This window comes from Lissotriton helveticus, chromosome 1_1 (assembly GCF_964261635.1).
Source record: "Lissotriton helveticus chromosome 1_1, aLisHel1.1, whole genome shotgun sequence".
NCBI lineage: Eukaryota > Metazoa > Chordata > Amphibia > Caudata > Salamandridae > Lissotriton > Lissotriton helveticus.
Genome location: NC_136057.1, coordinates 1,430,770,504 through 1,430,788,972, shown reverse-complemented (window position 1 = coordinate 1,430,788,972; position 18,469 = coordinate 1,430,770,504). Strand labels below are relative to the sequence as shown.

The 18,469-nt window shown below is 41.7% G+C and overlaps 1 protein-coding gene across 1 annotated transcript in view; it reads left to right on the top strand.

Annotated features, from left to right (window-relative positions):
- Positions 1-18,469, top strand: part of C3 (complement C3) — a 329,940-nt gene that overhangs the window by 65,276 nt on the left and 246,195 nt on the right. The window contains exons 6-9 of the mRNA XM_078685332.1: positions 1,822-1,904; positions 2,248-2,335; positions 16,793-16,895; positions 17,111-17,231. Coding sequence (XP_078541458.1) covers positions 1,822-1,904; positions 2,248-2,335; positions 16,793-16,895; positions 17,111-17,231 — 395 coding nt within the window. The remainder of the gene's footprint in view (positions 1-1,821; positions 1,905-2,247; positions 2,336-16,792; positions 16,896-17,110; positions 17,232-18,469) is intronic.

The window sequence follows — 18,469 nt, the reverse complement described above, 5'->3', positions numbered from 1 at the left end:
CTTAGAGTGACAGGAATAACAACACACTGGTGTATATGCCAGAGCACGGTCCAGCCTTCGACTGTAGTGGCAGAGTGGAAAGACAGCAAGGTACTCATGCACCCACAGGCAGATATCTTTGATTCTAATGTGCCATCAAAAAACTTGCCTAAAGCGTGGCCAGTCCACATCTTAGTCCTGCTTTCTGACAGGTGGGTTCTTTCTTATCACATAGTTTTTAGGAGGGCATGCTCAATTTAAGCTTAATTGAAACCTAGGTCTGATCAGACACATATTCAGGAGCCCCTGTAGGCATACAAGTGGTGAACGGTGGGCAGTGGGGTTCTTGTATTGCCAGAGGATGCAGGTTTTGATAAGCTTGTATGAGAAATTGACCATCTTTGCCTGTGCAAATTTCAGGAACATGTACAGCAAACTATGCACGTGCCATTACATTTTCAGTATATAGTGAGACCATAGAAATGGGCATGTGAGGAGAAAAAAAAGACAAATTGACGTTTTGATAATTTGTTTTGTAGAATATTTTGCTGAAATTACACCCTGCCCATTTGACTTTCTTGTGCAGGAATTTTAACTAAAAACACAATCATTTTCTTATGGCTAATAACAAAAAAAGGTTAAATTGAATGATTTCATAAATAACAAAATGATGAATTTCACCCAGTTAAGCTGCTAAAATTATATTGTGACATATCTCTGCACTTGATCTTATCAGAGTAGGCATACATGAAGTCATTCACTAACCTTGCTATTGTGACTGACAGCTCTTAATGATACATGCACTCTATCAGAATTTTGCGATTCGGTAACCTTTTACCGAATCGCAAAATTAGTTTGCGATTCGGTATTAGGAAGGGGCACGTTTAGGGCGACCCTTCCTAATGCCGAAACGCATTGGTATGTATGAATGTTTTGTGACCGCATTTGCGGTTGTAAAGCATTCACATTTTACCACCAACTTCACGTAGGAGCTAACCCATTTGTAAATGGGAAGGGGTCCTCTTTGTGATTGTTTGGAAAACCATTTTTAAGAGCAAGCAGTGGTCCCACGGACCGCTGCCTGCTCTTAATATAAGAAAACTTTTCATTTTTCGTTTTGTAAAGCATCTCAATTTCCTTTAAGGAAAATGGACTGCTTTACCAAAAAATATGATTGCTTTATTGAAAAGCAATCACAGACATGGTGGTCTCCTGATCTCTGCAAGCCACCATCCCCGTGATTTTTGCGATTCCTAGGGGGTCGCAAATTGGGACCTACCTTATTAATATTTAAGAGTTGGGTCATTTGCAACCCCGAAGCATCGCAAAAGGTGTACTATACAACTTCATACATAGCATTTTGTGTTTTCTTAATTGCGAATCCTTTTAATTTGCAATTAGGGAATCACAAAATGCTATCTACATACATCTGGCCCTTTAACACTTGCGTCACAGACCATCCACTGTCATTAATCCAACGGGACACAATAACAACACAGTGATCATGCTTTCTATCCCTCACTCTACTATTATGCAATACAGATTTAAGCACAATGACAGATGACATGTTAGACGCGCCACTCTGGGTATCACGCCCCACACAAAATCATTTCCCTCATAGGCCACACTACAATCCGGCATTCTTCCAGTCAAGCACAGTCTGCAGTATAGCATGTAATGCGTTTAAACTTATGGTCAGGACTGTGTTGCAGTATATCAATGCAAATACAGTTCAATAAATAAACATGATAAAATTCAGATATCTCATTAGGGAGACAATTAATCTGCGGTCCTAAGAAAAAGGTTAAGGTAGCTGTAACACTCAAAATTCATCTGTTTCAGCCTCGGGACCTGGGCAATTATAGCCAGGTTTGAAGATTCACCTCTGCAGAACTATACCACCCAGTTTGATGTAAAAGAGTATGGTAAGGGCACCCTTTGATATTCTTTTAGATGTCAAAATGTTTGTGTGTAACAAAGTAACACATACAAATGTCACTTTGTTATCCTCTATTAACCCTTGTCCTACCCTTTATCCTACTAAAACCTATTTACCCTAAGTTGATCTCTTCTCCTGACCCAAATGCATAGCTTTACAATCATCTAAACTCTAACCCTTTACCCAAACAATTATGCCTAACCATTCCCAGATCCTTTTTAGAAGACTTTTTAACAGCAAACCTTCAACATGTCATCTCCTTCTCTTCAGAGATTTGCTTATAAGAAATGGCAAAATAGTAACACCTTTATCTTTTGTTCCTCCTACAGTGTTGCCCAGTTTTGAGGTTTCTATAAAACCAAGGATTCCCTTTTTCTATGTTGATGATGTTGAAGTGAATGTGGACATCACAGCAAGGTAAATTCTTAAAGGCAAAAAGAGGAATCTTTTTTCCAAAGACCCTTATTTGTGGCTCATATCTTTGTTGTTCTAGCATGGCTGGTATTGCATGTAAGAGCCTGCCACATTTCAAAGATAATTGTATTTCATTGGTTTTTAGGAGTATTCACCACAGGCCAGTAACCATTAGACCCTTTGCACTGGTGTCAGTTCTGTGGAGAAATCCCTGCTTACTAGGATTTTTTTGTGTTCGACAATTCACCATCCTGTTTTCGGGGAACAGCAGCATGCTATTGGTCACCTGAGATTGCTTAAGTACAATAGAGCATATCCAAGATGAGAATCCATTTTTGGCCTTGCCTGCCTTCCTTTCTCTAATGATGTTATTTCTATTTTTTTGTTTCTTGCTTATAAATCAGTGGGTCTCTGGATATACATAATTTTCCTTTTTTCTATATATCCCACTTCACCTTGCCTGTTTTTGTAAGGACTCTTTCTTCCTGCACCTTCTCCAATGTCTAATCCCTCAGGGAGGTCCAGGAGGGGATACAACCTTTACAACGCAACTTTTACAACGCACTACCATTACAACGAAACTTTTACAACGCAAGATCCATTACAATGCATGACATTACAACGCAACCATTACAACGCATGACACTACTACGCATACCATTACAACGCATGTCATTACAACACAGTCATTACAACGCATACCATTACAAAGCATACCATTACATCGCATAGTACCCTTACACTATCCAACACTTACCCTACTGTTGCACCCCCTGGAGTTAGAATAGTATTTTTCACCCCTACACTATCCAACACTTACCCTACTGTTGCACCCCCTGGAGTTAGAATAGTAATTTTTACCCCTATACTATCCAATACTTACCAAACATGTGTTGTAATGGTATGCGTTGTAATGGTATGCGTTGTAAAGGTAGTATGCGTTGTAATGGAATGCGTTGTAATGGTAGTTCTAGGAAATTCAATGTAATGGCATGCGTTGTAATGTAATGCGTTGTAATGGATCTTGCGTTGTAAAAAATGCATTGTAAAGGCATGCGTTGTAAAAGTATGCGTTGTATCGTCATACATCCTCCAGGAGAGGATACCCCCAGAGTTTGAGAAAGTCACAGTTCAATTATTCAGCATAAGCTTTGAATACCATTTGATTTTTTTATTCACAACACCACCATTGTTCTTATTGGTGTTTGTTGGTATAACATGAACAATTTGCCTGATACAAAATAGCTTTTCGGTGAAATTCACATACAAAAATAACTGAGTTCAGGAACTTATGAAGAATGAGCGTGTCTTTACTGACATGTCTCCGTTTGTACTGAAGAATTATCTCTCTGATGTGAAAAATGTCTGCATTCCAGTCCTTCTAAAAATAGCCCTGTCAGTTCTTGCTTGTTACACAGTCTGTTAACAAAGTCCTACTGGATATCTGTCATTTTATGATGAGCTCCTTCCTGAATACAAATATTTTTTTATCAGGGTCATACCTCAAATTAAAAATCAGCTGATTGTCATGGAATTTAGACAAAAATATTTAATGGGCCAATTCAGAAACGGCTTCCACACTCATGGTGGAGGCCTGAATGCGCGGGAGGGGGCCCGCACTCATAGGGCCTCCACACTGCAGTAACTCATTGGGGACGTCACTGAATGAGTGTGGGGCAGCACGAAAGCAGGGCCTCTGCCACCAGTGCAGAGGGGTTTTATGATAAAACCATGCATGCCATTACAATGCATGATTTAACAACGGACCTTCATAAGAGACAAAGTCCAGACCAATGTATCCAACGCAAAGGAACGGTTCAACGTCATACAGCAGTTCGCAAAACCCACCAGTAAAGCTACGGATAGCACACTTTCCCAGGAACTCAGCGACAAGCTCAGTTCCTACTTCCATCTGAAGATCAAGGTCCTCAATGACAATTTCAGTGAACCAGCGCCGGACACCACCCCCTCTATCCACCGCCGCCGATAAGTCGACCATCACAACCTGGGATCCCACTACCGTCGAACTCATCACCGCGACCATAAAGAAAACACACTCAGGAGCCCCAATGGACCCCTGCCCACTGCATGTATTCGACAGGGCAGCCACCAGAACTAGGACGGGCCATCAACACCTCCCTCAGATCCGGCATCTGCCCAGATGACTAGAAACGGGCGGAGGTGAAACCCCTCCTCAAGAAACCAACGGCCAACTCAACAGACCTGAAAGACTACCGGCCCATCTCTCTCCTTCCCTTTGCAGCCAAAGTCACAAAGAGACTCGTAAACGCCCAGCTGACCGCCTTCATCAAAGAGACCTCCATCCTAGACGCCGAACAGCACTGAGACCGCCCTGCTTGATGCCACTGACAACATCCGCATACTACTCAACCAGGGACACACTGCGGCCCTCATCCTCCAGGACCTCTCCGCAGCCTTTGTTAAACATATAATAAGATGGTATAGATACATTGATGATCTGCTCATAATTTGGAAGGGCTCGGCGATTGGGGCCCTACAATTTATTGAGCATATCAATGAAAACAACCTTAATTTGAAATTAAGGGCCAGATTAGCAGTGAGGCAATCTGTTTTTTGGATGTTGAAATCCTAGTACAGAATACACAGCTGCACACGAGACTGCACAGGAAGGCGACAGCTGGTAACTCGCTGCTGCATGCGGTGCCTCATCATCCAGCACATCTAATGCGTAGCATTCCCTTGGGGGAAATGTTGCGGATTAGAAGAATGTACAGTACTGATTTTGAGTGCTTCACAGCACAGAATGAATGCCGAGAGAGATTCCTTAGACAAGGTTACACCTCTAGTGTAGTGGGCAAAGCTATGACCAAAGCTAACGAACAGGGCAGATCACAGGCACTTGCCAGTAAAACCCCAAAAGAACATATAGATTCATTGAAGACACTACAACCCTCTAGACTAATTCTGACTTATAGCAATCAACACCAAACTACAAGAAGGATTGTCAATCCGAACTGGGCGTTAGTTAGAAATGATCCTGTGTTGGGTGGCAATTTAACTCGATCACCAAACATAACATTCAGAAAAGCTCATCAAGAGTAGCCCTGAAGTGTGGCAAAACACGACATGGCTTAAGGCTAGCAAAGGCTTTATTAAACGTGCAGCTTGTAAAGCATGTGAACATGGAGTTAGCAAGACTGAGTACACCACACCATTTAGAAGCAAGCCAACAAAGATTGATAAAAAACTTACCTGCAAGACAGAATTTGCCGTTTATGTGTTGGAGTGTCCTTGTGGCCTGCGCTATGTGGGCAGCACTCGTCTTCAGGTCCACAAGAGGATACTCCAGCACATAAGAGCAATCAATAATGGTAATACGTCCTATGTGGTTGCTTGCCATTTTGAAGAATCACATGCTAAGAAATCACAGGAGTTGCATTACTTTGTGGTGGATTCGGTACCTCCCTTGAGGAGAGGTGGAAATCGAGATGCATTATTGAGAAAACTGGAAACTAAATATATATTGGAAATGGATAATAAAACACCGAATGGGTTGAATTCTAGTGAGGATTTTTATACACACCTCTAACATGTCAATCCTCCATATATATATTTATAACTGTTTATGCTTGCTGCTGCCTTAATGTATTTGAGGTTTTATTTTAACTTAATTCTTTTAGATATTTGCACATTTTGCACATTAGGAGAGAAGGGATTTATTTGTGACACTTTATATGCACTGACACTTTAATCTAAGACTTGGATTGTTTGGGTTATAGCCCACTTGGGCTTTATTGTTCCCACTCCCGTTGTTGCAATATCAAGTGCAACTTTAATTGTGCTATTGGAAACCTGTATGGAGAGAATAATGCTGCTACATCTATTATTGATGGAAAAATGTTTACATTTGTATGCATTTTCTTACAACTGTACATATATTTATATATATTTTAGGGTTATTCATCTCTTTTAACTGGCATTTACAAATGACCATTTTAAGGTTTTTCCTTTTTTACCAAGCATTTATTTACTGGTTGTACAGGGAACCCTTGTGATATTTATATCGTTAGTTGCATAATTTTTGCTCAATTGTACTATGAATTTCATAATGCAGAACACAACGTTGAGAGTGTGGATAAATGTCATGCTATTTATTTTAGACCTTGGTTCAGAAAGAGACCTTTTTTAAAAATGGTGTAAATCCATTCAGTAGTTTTTGAGATATTAAAGCAAAAAAATCTTTACATATGTGGGCGGATCCTAACCCACTCTAGCACAAGCTTGGCTCTAATTGGCTGCCAACACTTCAAACCAGGAAGTGTTGGAAGCCTTCATGTGCCTCGCATCCAGTGAAAATCAAGGTAACTGCCACCCACAGTAGCAGTTGAGCAGGTGAGGTTAGTTTACTGGTTCTATTAGCTTGTTCCTGTTACATATATATGATCTTTATATAAATATAACATGCAGTGGCGGTTCCCTTTCATGGGTGCGGGGCTCCGCCCCCTGCAGTTTTTTTCTCCCCCAAGAATCAATTTACAAAATTCTTAAATTTTTTATGTGAAAAAAAAATAAACATACAAGCTGCTGTGGGGTTTACGAATGCAAACAGAAAGCCCGAGCACTGTGCATGATCAGCGGAAAACATGCATCTGGTCCAAGCCTTTCGCACTGCCTGGACGGGCAGGCGCAATGCCTTCTAGGAATAGTGACAAGAAAGCTTCACAGAGGTCCAGATTGTTTGGAGGGGACCATGGAATACCAGGCGGAGAGATGTGGTGGGAACACATCTAATACTGGGCCTCAGAGCAGTGTCTGTCTAGGGGGGCAAAGGGTGTGCGTTCAAACTCAAACAGAAAGCGCACAAAAAATCCCATGTGTTTAAAGTGCCAAAGCAGAGGTTTGTTCGTCTGGGATTAAAGGTTTACTGCACTTCAAGCAGGCCACGAAGTTGTAAAAACAGGAATGCAGGCTGACAGGGAGAGAAGTCAAGGGTATTGGTGCGGGGCTTGGTAAGGGAGGGTTTATAATAGATTTCTGCTCCAGGAGGTAACTTATTGAGTAAGAGCTGACCACCTGTCAACAGATCCCCAAAAACCTGCACTTTAGTTTCTGGGATCTGCTGAGGCTCACAAGTCAATGTTATAAAAAAGGTGGTCGATTACAAAACAATTAAACATTCCATTACTTAAATATAAAGGTACACACGCAAAGTAAGTATCATTTAGACTGAATTTAATTCAACTATTCGCAATGGTTTCCTACAGTTTCGCATATATTATATTTCATATTCATACAATACATGGTAAATTACGTACAGTTCTTCAATTAGTGCTCGGTGATTGTCAGAGAAGAAAGGAAATTTAAAGGAGGGTAGGGTGTGTTTGGAAAAGAATAAGGGACAAAGAAAAGGAATTGTGTCCTATAAACAATTCTGTCTTATTCACAGAGCATTTCCAGTCCTGTTACAGATCACAGTTGTTCCCTAGAAGCACACTATACACGGGAGCTAAGTTTAGCAAGTTTTCGGTGGGGCGTGTATGTGTTGATGATGTTGTCGACGTTTCGACCCCCAAGGTAAGGGCGGGTGGGTCCTCAGTTTGGGGTCTTCCTCAGGACAATTAAAAACAGTGACATAGAGCACATGTGCAGGCGTTCGTGTGATGTCCCTTCTGAATTAGGACTCGCGCCTGGAGATTTGTTTGAGATCGCCAGTCTTTGAAGAGCATTAGTCTCTCATAGACGTCATAGATGACGGGGTAGCAAAGCTGGGACAGTATATCCGTGGGTGTGGCAAGCGTCCTACATCCACCGGGCGATAAATTCCAAAGTGTAGATAAGTTACACCATCTGCGTTACTGCTGACAGATCGTTCAAGTCAGGCAGGTGAATAACGTGCGAGTTAAGTTGAAGTTGAAAGCTGGGTTGGTCATAGATAAATAAACCCCATAGAACCATTTGTCCGTCAGGCTGCCAGCATCCGCTCGTCTGGACTGGCATACCCCAAATCACGGTCCATTTGTTTCTTCGTATTTTGCTTGAAATGTAAAGCGCTACTTTAAAAAAAAAAATTCAGATACAAAAGACTGCACTAAGCATATGCATCAGAGACCTTTGCTAGGACATTTTCTTGAGTGTGGTGGTGAAATAACAAATAACACATTCAACAAAATCCGAAATCCCAGCAGGTTAATATGGCCAGGGACTGCTGGAGGATCCCCACCCCTCCGTTAACCAACATTTAATAACAGGACATGAGCGGGATTTCTTTGGAAGGCGGGGGATCTTGCGACCTCCCCCCGGCCGTATTTATTAAAAGATACAAAATAAATAAAAAATAAACAATATTTACACAATTACGCAGAAAACTTTGGTATCAGCTCTTCTGGGTGTGAAGGGGTTGTGGGTCAAACTTAGGCTCTTCATGTGCTGAAATTCGTTTTCTATTTCACCTCAAGTTTGTCTGGTGCTTAAATATTGACATATTATCTCATTGATACCCATGTGCTCTCGTGAATGTACAGTAGGAAGCTCCTCAAAAATAAAACAGTCACATTACTCATTCATTAGGTTGTGCCCGCGGCTAATCGCCGAACAATCATAACTCTGTATGGATATTGGTAAACACTGACAGTCCGGAGACCTTTCTGCAAACATTACACCTCTGCCTCAAGTGCGCAGTGGGCACTGCTCCCCTGTGGTTGTCACTGCTGAGGCAGCGGCATAGCTAGGTTGGACGTCCCTTTCAGGTTTTGGAGGCGACGGGTGCGTTCCTGTTACTCACAGTACAAGTACTAATCACCCGTCAGTGAAATCTTTGACCACCTCACAGACATAGAAAGGATTGTCCTGCTTCCTTAAATTTGCTTAAAAATGCACCATTTGTCCACTCTTTTTTCACAATTTTCTCGGAGGCAGTGCAGTACGACAATAATTTTACGCCTCACCACTTTCAAATGTCACCAGCTGCCACTGACAATACCCCTGTGATTTGTGTGTCATTTCAAAAACTCTTACCTGTGTCTTTAAAAAAATTGTTTAACCATTCCCTCTGAGTGAAAGCCCGGGTGTGTTTGCGCAGCAACGCTCTGGTCTCTTCGTCACACGTAAAGTGCGAGAAGTGTGTTCTGGTTGGATTTCTTGCGTATTTAGTAGCAGTGGTGCTTAGTGTAATAAGCAGCAGAGCTGTTTTCTGTTTTTTTTAGCAGAGGTGCTTGGTGGAATTAGCAGCTGTGCTGTCTTGTGTTCTTTCAAACAGAGGTGCTTGGTGGAACGAGCAGCAGTGCTGTCTTTTGTATTTTAAAGGAGCGGTCCTAGTCTGATTAGCAACAGGGCTCTCCTGCGTATTTCATAGCAGCGGTGCTTAGTCTAATTAGCAGCAGTACTGTCTTGTGAATTCCATAGCAGCCGTGCTTAGTGTAATTAGCAGCCGTACTGTTTTGGGTATTCCGTAGCAGCGGTGCTTAGTGTAATTAGCAGCAGTACTGTCCTGTGTATTCCAGTGCATCAGTGCTTAGTGCAATTAGCAGCCATACTGTCTTGTGTATTCCATAGCAGCAGTGCTTAGTATAATTAGCAGCAGTACTGTCTTGTGTATTCCATAGCAGTGGTGCTTAGTGTAATTAGCAGTCGTAATGACTTGTGCATTCCATAGCAGTAGTGCTTAGTGTAATTACCAGCAGTACTGTCTTGTGTATTCCATAGCAGAGGTGCTTAGTGTAATTAGCTGCATTGGTGAAGTGTAATTGGTAGGAACAGTGCTTAGTGTAATTAGCTGCATTGGTGAAGGGTATTCCATAGCAGCAGTGCTTAGTGTAATTAGCAGCAGTACTGTCTTGTGTATTCCATAGCAGCGATGTTTAGTGTATTTAGCAGCAGTACTGTCTTGTGTACTCCATAGCAGCGGTGCTTAGCATAAAAACTCACCGAAAAATCCGAAATCATGTTGTTCGGTGAAGCAACAGTGAGATGGTCCCCCAGCTGGTGGCCTTGGGAATTAGGATCAGCCCCTCCCCCTAAACAGGTGGTGAAAAATCTAGAAGTGCGATTAGACCAGAAACTCTCATTAGAGGAGCATGTGAACACTACTGCTGGGGCATGCTATCACACACTCAGCCCCTCCAAAGGGTTTTCCCCCTCCTGCCACTAGCTACACATAAAACCCTGATCCAGGCTCTGAACATAAGTTGCCTTGACTATTGTAATGCCCTGTTGATATCTGCTAAGGAAGCTTCCCTTAAAAAACTACAAGTAGTCCAAAACACTGCAGCCCATTTGGTGACCAATGCCCCTCCCAGAACTTCATCTATTCCGTTACTATGGAGGCTACACTGGCTTCCAGTAAAAAATAGAATCAGGTTTATATTCTGCTGAATGGTCTACAAATTCTTAAACAAAATGAGCCCAAGCTATCTGACGGGAAAGTTGGTCAGATACATACGTCTGGGCCCTTCAGGTCGAGCCACCAAGTGCTCCTCCACAACCCGCACTTCAAATTAGCCCGAATGGGCGGCGAAGCTTTCTCCCACCTTGCCCCATGCTACTGCAACCGACTCCCCCTCCAGCTGTGCCAATGTACTGACTTTCTGGCCTTCAGAATACTGCTGAAAACTTCATTGTTCTGAAACGTTCTCCTGGGTCAGTCACGAGCAGTCACAGTGCGGAGATACCCCGATGGGGGTGATTCGGGCGCTCTACAAATCACATAAATAAATAAATAAATTAGCAGCATTACTGTCTTGTGTATTCCATAGCAGTGGTGCTTCGTGTTATTAGCAGCAGTCCTGTCTTGTGCATTCCATAGCAGCAGTGCTTAGTGTAATTAGCAGCAGTGCTAACTTGTATAATCAATAGCAGTGGTGCTTAGTAGAATTAGCAGCTGCCCTGTCTTGTGTATTCCATAGCAGAAGTGCTTAATGTAATTAGCAGCTGCCCTGTCTTGTGTATTCCATAGTAGCGGTGCTTAGTGTAATTAGCAGCAGTGTTGTCTTGTGTATTCCATAGCAATGGTGCTTAGTGAAATTAGCAGCAGTGCTGTCTTGCGTGTTTTATAGCAGCAGTGGTGTCTTTTGGATTTAGCAGCAGTGCCGTTGTGTCTGTTTTACAACAGCAGTACTCTCTTGTGTATTTAGTAGCAGTGGTGCTTGGTGTTATTAGCAGCTGTGCTGTTGTGTATTTAGTAGCAGTGGTGCTTGGTGGTTTTAGCAGCTGTGCCATTGTGTATTTTGTAGCAGTGGTGCTTTAGATAAATAGCCACATTGGTGAAGTGTGTAATCGATATCAGTGGTGTTTTAGTATAATTAGCAGCAGTACTGTCTTGTGTATTCCATTGCAGCGGTGCTTAGTATAATTAGCAGCAGTACTTTCTTGAGTATTCCGTAATAGTGGAGCTTAGTGTAAATAGCAACCATGCTGAAATGCAAAAGGCGTGCGCCAGGGCTGCGTCCTGGTGCCAACCATGTTTCTTTTATGTTAATGATATGGTCCAGTTCCTCCAAAAAACCATCATGATTCCCCAAAAGTAGGAGGGACTCTCATCTGTGCATTAACATTTGCAGACAATACAATCTTCTTGTCCCAAACCATTAAGGGCCTGCAAAATCTTTTAAACATGCCTATTGAATACTGTAAGTCAAAAGGCTTGGACATAAACCCAGGTAAAACTAAATGTATGTCTAGAAGACCCCATAAATGTTTTAAAAAATGTATAATTCTGAATGGAGTGTCTCTAGAGTTGTTTATAGTTTTGTTTACCTTGGGGTAACCATTGACTCAAAACTTTCATGGAACCCACAGATAAAGAAATCAAAATCTATCGTATTGCAAAACTCATCACTAGTTATACAGAAACTTTATGCAACTATGACAAAGGCTGTAACTCCAGTCTTGGAAGTTTATAAGCCTAGGGCCTAAGCTGCTGCTTTGTATGGTTCAGAATTGTAGGGGGGGGCCCTCTCCCCTTTAATAGTGGGGGAAAATAAGGTCTTAAGAAGGTTCATGGCCCTTCCCCAAAATACACCTGTGATCCCTTTAATGAATGACCTGGGTTTAAAACTACTCGAACATAAGACAATCTGGATGACTCTGTCATACTTTGTCAGAATCTGGTCCACCAAGTAATTACAAACTTACAGACAAACATTGAGCGAACTATTGACACTTGACATTAATTGTACTTTTCCTTGGCTGACTCATATCCGTAAATGACTTTTTGATTTAGGCCTGAGCAGATTCTGGGAAAACCCGAGCATGCTGAGGCCAGACTCAAAGCAGGAAATTAAAACCATTTATTGGAATTTTATTTGGTACAGAGTCACTTTAAACTGCACATCAGGAACCCTTACAACTCAATCCCTGATGTTTAAAACGGCTCCGTGTTTTGAGCCGTTTTTAAATGAAAGTGAACCCCAACTGGCAAAGATATTATATCTGAAATTCAGATACGGCTTTCTCCAGATAAAGGCTTTTTCATCCAAATTGGGAACGTCGCAGGATGGGGAAAAAGATTGCAAGTGTACCTTATGACATTTAGGAACCAAGGAGGATATCACACATGTCTTATTCTTCTGCCCTGCATACGTAAATCCCAGAAGAAAATGGATAAAACCTTTGGGCAGAAGTCAGAATGTTAGAAAATACATTGACATGCTGTGCATATTAAAAATAGATAGCTCCAAGCTCATTTTGTTTGGTGTCAGTAGATTTTTTTCTGGCTATTAATTTTATGAGGAAAAAGAAAGGGCTTACATTTTATTATATACCACTTTTACTGGGGTTGACCCTTGATTTTAATGATTAGGTATTAGGATGTTTAAAACGTGCACACATGGATATAAAATCTTTTTTAAAGACATTGTTAGAATGTATTCTTCGATATCATTAAAGCATTTTTAGTATTTTTTTAATCATGTATTGTGAAAGAAGCCCCGATGAATTTGCACTTCGCACTCTATGGAATATATCCCTTAAAAAAAATTTGTAAATAGGGAATCAAGTCTTCGTGAGTGAATTAACTGAAGACCTGAATTGTGTAGATATAGTGTACTGTTACATTTTTTTGGTGCTAACTGTGAATAATAAGAGGATTAATGTACTGAATCTGTTCTTAGCAATGTTTTATAGAATTTTAATTATGCTTTGATGATTCTGTGAATCGAATAAAGATTTTTTGATGATGAAATGTGTATTCCATAACAGAGGTGCTTAGTCTTGGGTATTTTACACCAACTGCGTTTGATTAATGAGCAGCAGTGCCGACTTGTGTATTTTAGGGAAGTGATGTTAAGTGAAATTAGCATCTGTACGGTCTCGTGTGTTTTATAGCAGCAGTGCGGTATTGTCTGTTTTTGCATCTCACTTGCCTCTTTCTCCACTTTTCTTGCTTCTTTCTACAGCTCTGTTGCTTCTTTAAGCAATTCTCTTGCATCTTTGTGTACTTCTCTTGCCTGTTTCTGCACCTCTCTTGCCTTTTTTTCCACCTCTGTTGGCTCTTTCTGCACCTCACTTGCTCCTTTCTACGCTTCTCTTGCCTCTTTCTGCACCCCTGTTGCTTCATTCTGCACTTTCCATGCTTCTTTCAGCACCTCTGTTGTCTCTTTATCTACCTCTTTTGCCTCTTTCTGTACTTTTCTTGCCTTTTTCTGTACATCTCCTGCCTGTTTCTGCATGTATGTTGCCTCTTTCTGCACCCCTGTTGTCTCATTCTGCACCCCTGTTGCCACTTCTGCAGTCGTATTTGCTCTTTCTGTACCTTTCCTGCCTGTTTTTAAATCTCACTTGCCACTTTCTGCACCTCGGTTGCTTCTTTCAGCAATTCTTTTCCCTCTTTGTGCACTTCTCTTGCCTGTTTCTGCACTTCTCTTGCCTCTTTTTGCACCCCTGTTGCTTCATTTTGTACTTTCCATGCTTCTTTCTGCACCTGTCTTGCTTCTTTCTGCACCCCTCCTGACTCTTTCTCTACTTCTCTTGCCTCTTTGTGCACCCATCCTACCTTTTGCTGCACTTCTCTTGCCTCTATCTGCACCTTACTTGCCTCTTTCTGTACTTTTCTTACTACTTTCCATACCTCGGTTGCTTCTTTCGGGTAATTATCTTGCCTCTTTCTGCACGTCTCTTGCCTGTTTCTGCACTTCTCTTGCCTCTATCTGCACCCCTGTTGCTTCATTCTGCATTTTCCATGCTTCTTTTTGCACCTGTCTTGCTTCTTTCTGCACCCCTGTTGTCTCTTTACGTACTTCTTTTGCCTCTTTTTGTACTTTTCTTTCCTTTTTCTGCACCTCTCTTCCCTCTTTCTGCATGTCTGTTGCCTCTTTATGCACCTCATTTGTTTCTTTCTGCACCCCTGTTGTCTCTTTCTGCACTCACCTTACCTCTTTCTGTACTTTTCCTGCTTGTTTTTGCATCTCCCTTGCCTCTTTCTGCACCTTTCTTGCTTCTTTCTACGCCTCAGTTGCTTCTTTCAGCAATTCTGATATGAGTACAAAACTTAAACATTCACCATCTTAATTGTGGTGGAATGAGGCTCACTGTGTCAGGGCTATGCCCCCTTTCCACAGGAAGTGGTCATATAGAAGGCATAGACATCCTAAATGGAAGGAACCAATTGGCAGCTACCTGTCACTTCCTTTAACACCACTAAATTCAGTATTTAGGAAGCACTTCTGATGCCTGGAACTCCGATTTGATGGATACAGAAGAAGAAGAAGACAAAGAAGAGCTTCAAAACAATGAGAACTGAAGACTGCTCTGGACTTTTGGCATCAAACCCTGCCTGCACCAGTTTTACCCAGAAATAGGTCTCAGGATGCTTGTTTCCGATCCAGGGAAGACATGGTTTGGTAGTTCGGGCTGGACTGTTCCCATGAGGCACAGGGTCAAGACTGATTTGCATATAGCTGTGTCTGAACTGGCGTGGTGAAGTGAGCTAAAGAACGATGATGATTCAACCCAGATCTGTGACTGGGGGTGATAGTCTGAAAAGTTTTAGTGCTCCGTCCATGATCTCCTTGTGTTTGCTTTCAACCAATAAGATTTTCCTGGACTCTTAACACAGTGTACCTCATTTTGGTCCACTATATAAAGAGCCAGCTTTCTACAGCCACCACTGAGGAAATCAGAACGATAGTTGACAAGGAAGGGAAGGGAGCGCTGATTTTTCTCAACTTGTCAGCCGCGTTTGATACAGTCAACCAACCATTACTTATCAACTGGCTCGAGTGCATTGGCATTAAAGACACAGCATTTTCACTCCATAGATCCTTTCTGTCTGACAGAGAGCAAGCAGTTGCACTCGGAGACTTCATCTCAGAGCCCTTCTCTCTGTAGTGTGGGGTACCCCAATGATCTTCCCTAAGCCCTATACTTTTTAATACCTATGTCACACCTGTGGCCAACCTGTTGTGGTTTTTCTGCTATTTATTATGCTGATGACACACAAATAATAGTGTCCGTCTCGTCCAACATTGATGATGTGGCAAAACAGTTTAACAACTACTTGGCACAGATAGTGAGTTGGATGCAGAAAACCTGTCTTAACTTAAACTCTGACAAGACTGAGGTGCTAGTATTTAGAAATACCCCCACCCTTTGGAACCTCCCAACCTGGACCTACTCCCTCTACCAATGCAGAAAACCAAAAATCTAGAAGTCCTGTTTAATGGACTCTGCTTCTTCGACAAAATCATTCAGGTAATATCCTCCTGTTTGATTATGCTTACAATCCAGAAAAAGATATTTCTGTTTACCTCCCCCCCCACCAGATTTGCAGAAAATGGTAATAATTCCACTCATCATCTCAAGTATAGACTACTGCAGTTCACTGTACATTGGCATCCAATAGCACCTGCTGCAAAACACTTCAATCCCTTCAAAACGCAGCAGCCCGACTCCTCATGAAAATTCCAAAATTCAGTCCTGTCTCCCAAATCATCTTCAGCCTCCCCAGGCTGCCAGTCTGAGAGGATTACATTCAAAGCTCTTATCTCAATCCATAAAGCTCTTCATAACTCTCCCTAAATTCTTCTAAAAGATCTTTGATGGCATGTGCCCAGCCGCAACATTCGTTCCAGCTTTACTAAGCTGGTGATCATCCACAAAATCAATAAGGCCCAATGGGGTGGTAGGAGTTTCTCCTATCCTGCCAGTAAATTATGGAACTCCCTGTCCTTTCAAGTAAGATCCCAGTCAAATTTGCTGCAATTCGGAAAAATGCTAAAATCTTGGCTCTTCTCACTCTCTTCCAAATAGATCTCTGTTTTTGTTGGCTGTCTTTTGGATGCTAGCACCAAGACTCCTTCAGGCATTCACATTCTTGGCAGGCTTTTGACTTACATATTACTCCAAAATATAAAGTGTGGACCAATTCTACTTTGAAGCCTGCTGTCACCTTAAACTTTCCTATCTATTACAATTTATATCCACTGTCTCGCTAAACTACACAATGAATACTCTTGTGGTAACCTGAATAATCTTCCTTTCCAACAGGTATCTGTATGGGAAGCCAGTAGAGGGTGATGCCTTTGTTGTTTTCGGGGTAAAGTTTGATGATGAAAAGAGAAGCATGCCAACATCCCTTCAAAGAATCACGGTAAAGTCCTCAATAGGAAATCATGTTATCTCGTTGTCCACACATAGTTTGTCAGTTCTTGCAATAATAATGCCCAGACACCACTTATGCTCTTTCTCAATTTGTATTAATTTGATTCTTTTAGAAATGTTTCTACTTACACATACACAGTGTTGCTGCTACTACATGTGATCACAGTTCTTTTACTATATCTGCACTGTATCATGTTGTTCCAGATACAAGAAGGCAGCGGAGAAGCAAAACTGACCAGACAGATGTTGATAGATAGTTTTAAAGACATTAATGAACTCATTGATCGCAGCATCTATGTTTCTGTTACTGTCTTAACAGCAGCGGGTAAGTGGAATACATTTGTGGAGAACAAATGCTGTCCTGATTCAGCTTTGAGCCTATGTGTTTGCACTATTTATGTTCATACGAAGGACTGAACTGTGAAACTAGTGTTTAACCAAGTATCTAGGTAGCTCATCTAGGACATTCCTACAGATCACGTCTACTCAGGCCATCTACATTGCTCAAATTCTTGCATTGTGCATTCATTCAGATCGCCCTTTTTCATATTCAGGTTTAGGATTATTCAAGCCTCTCCCCCTTTCAACTTGAGCTCCACACAGAGCCTCAGATTCAGACGAGGGAATCACCATACAATAATAAGCTGATGATACCCAACTTTACATGAGAATTTCCATTCTTTCGAATACGGCAACTTTAAGAGTATTTATGTAACTCGTTTGTCTTAAAATTGCAACTTTCAAAAACAGTTCCACCTCTGGTACGCTAGAGAACCTCACCAATACAAAAGGGGCCCCCTGCAACGGATTAGGGCAGATGTCAGGGGAAAATTACACTACTGCAAGGGAAACAGTCCACCCATGCGGATCAAACAATGGCTCATAAAGAGTCCAATATTCTCAATTCACAACATGGAACTCACCAAGGGGCGGAAAAAGGGTCACGGGGCGAAAATAATTTCACATATAAATGTACAAAATCTTTATTTTCTTTTTTTCATATTTTTGTTTGCACACATTTTATCAAAAACATTAGATAACATGATACATCAATTGATAGATAGATCAAACATACATAAATAAATACACATAATATGAAAACCCCACATCAACCTCTCGACATACATACACTCTCTTCTCATTCAGTCCCACACAAACATCCACTAATACACATTCCTCTACGTAATCCCCAGAGTGACACAATAATTGCAGGGTCTTCATAGCACACAGCCAGAGAGTCCAGATCAATGGGGCAGGATCCAAGAAGCACGTAACGCCAACGTGCGTTTCGGTGCAAGGCCCGATCTATGGGCGCACCTTCATCAGGGCTTTCACGCCGAGGGAGTGGGGAAGACACAGCACATACGTGATACACCCGTGGCCAATCTCTGACACCGGTTCAAGGATCGAAAAAACGCAGCTGGATTGTCACAGCTCAGCCAAGATGACGTAGACACCACACTAATCTGGTGGAAACCCAATAAAGAGGTTTATTACACCAGGAGTCTTTCGTAGATTTTCACAAAGATCGAGACCTCATGTTTCAAATGGCCCCGTGTACGT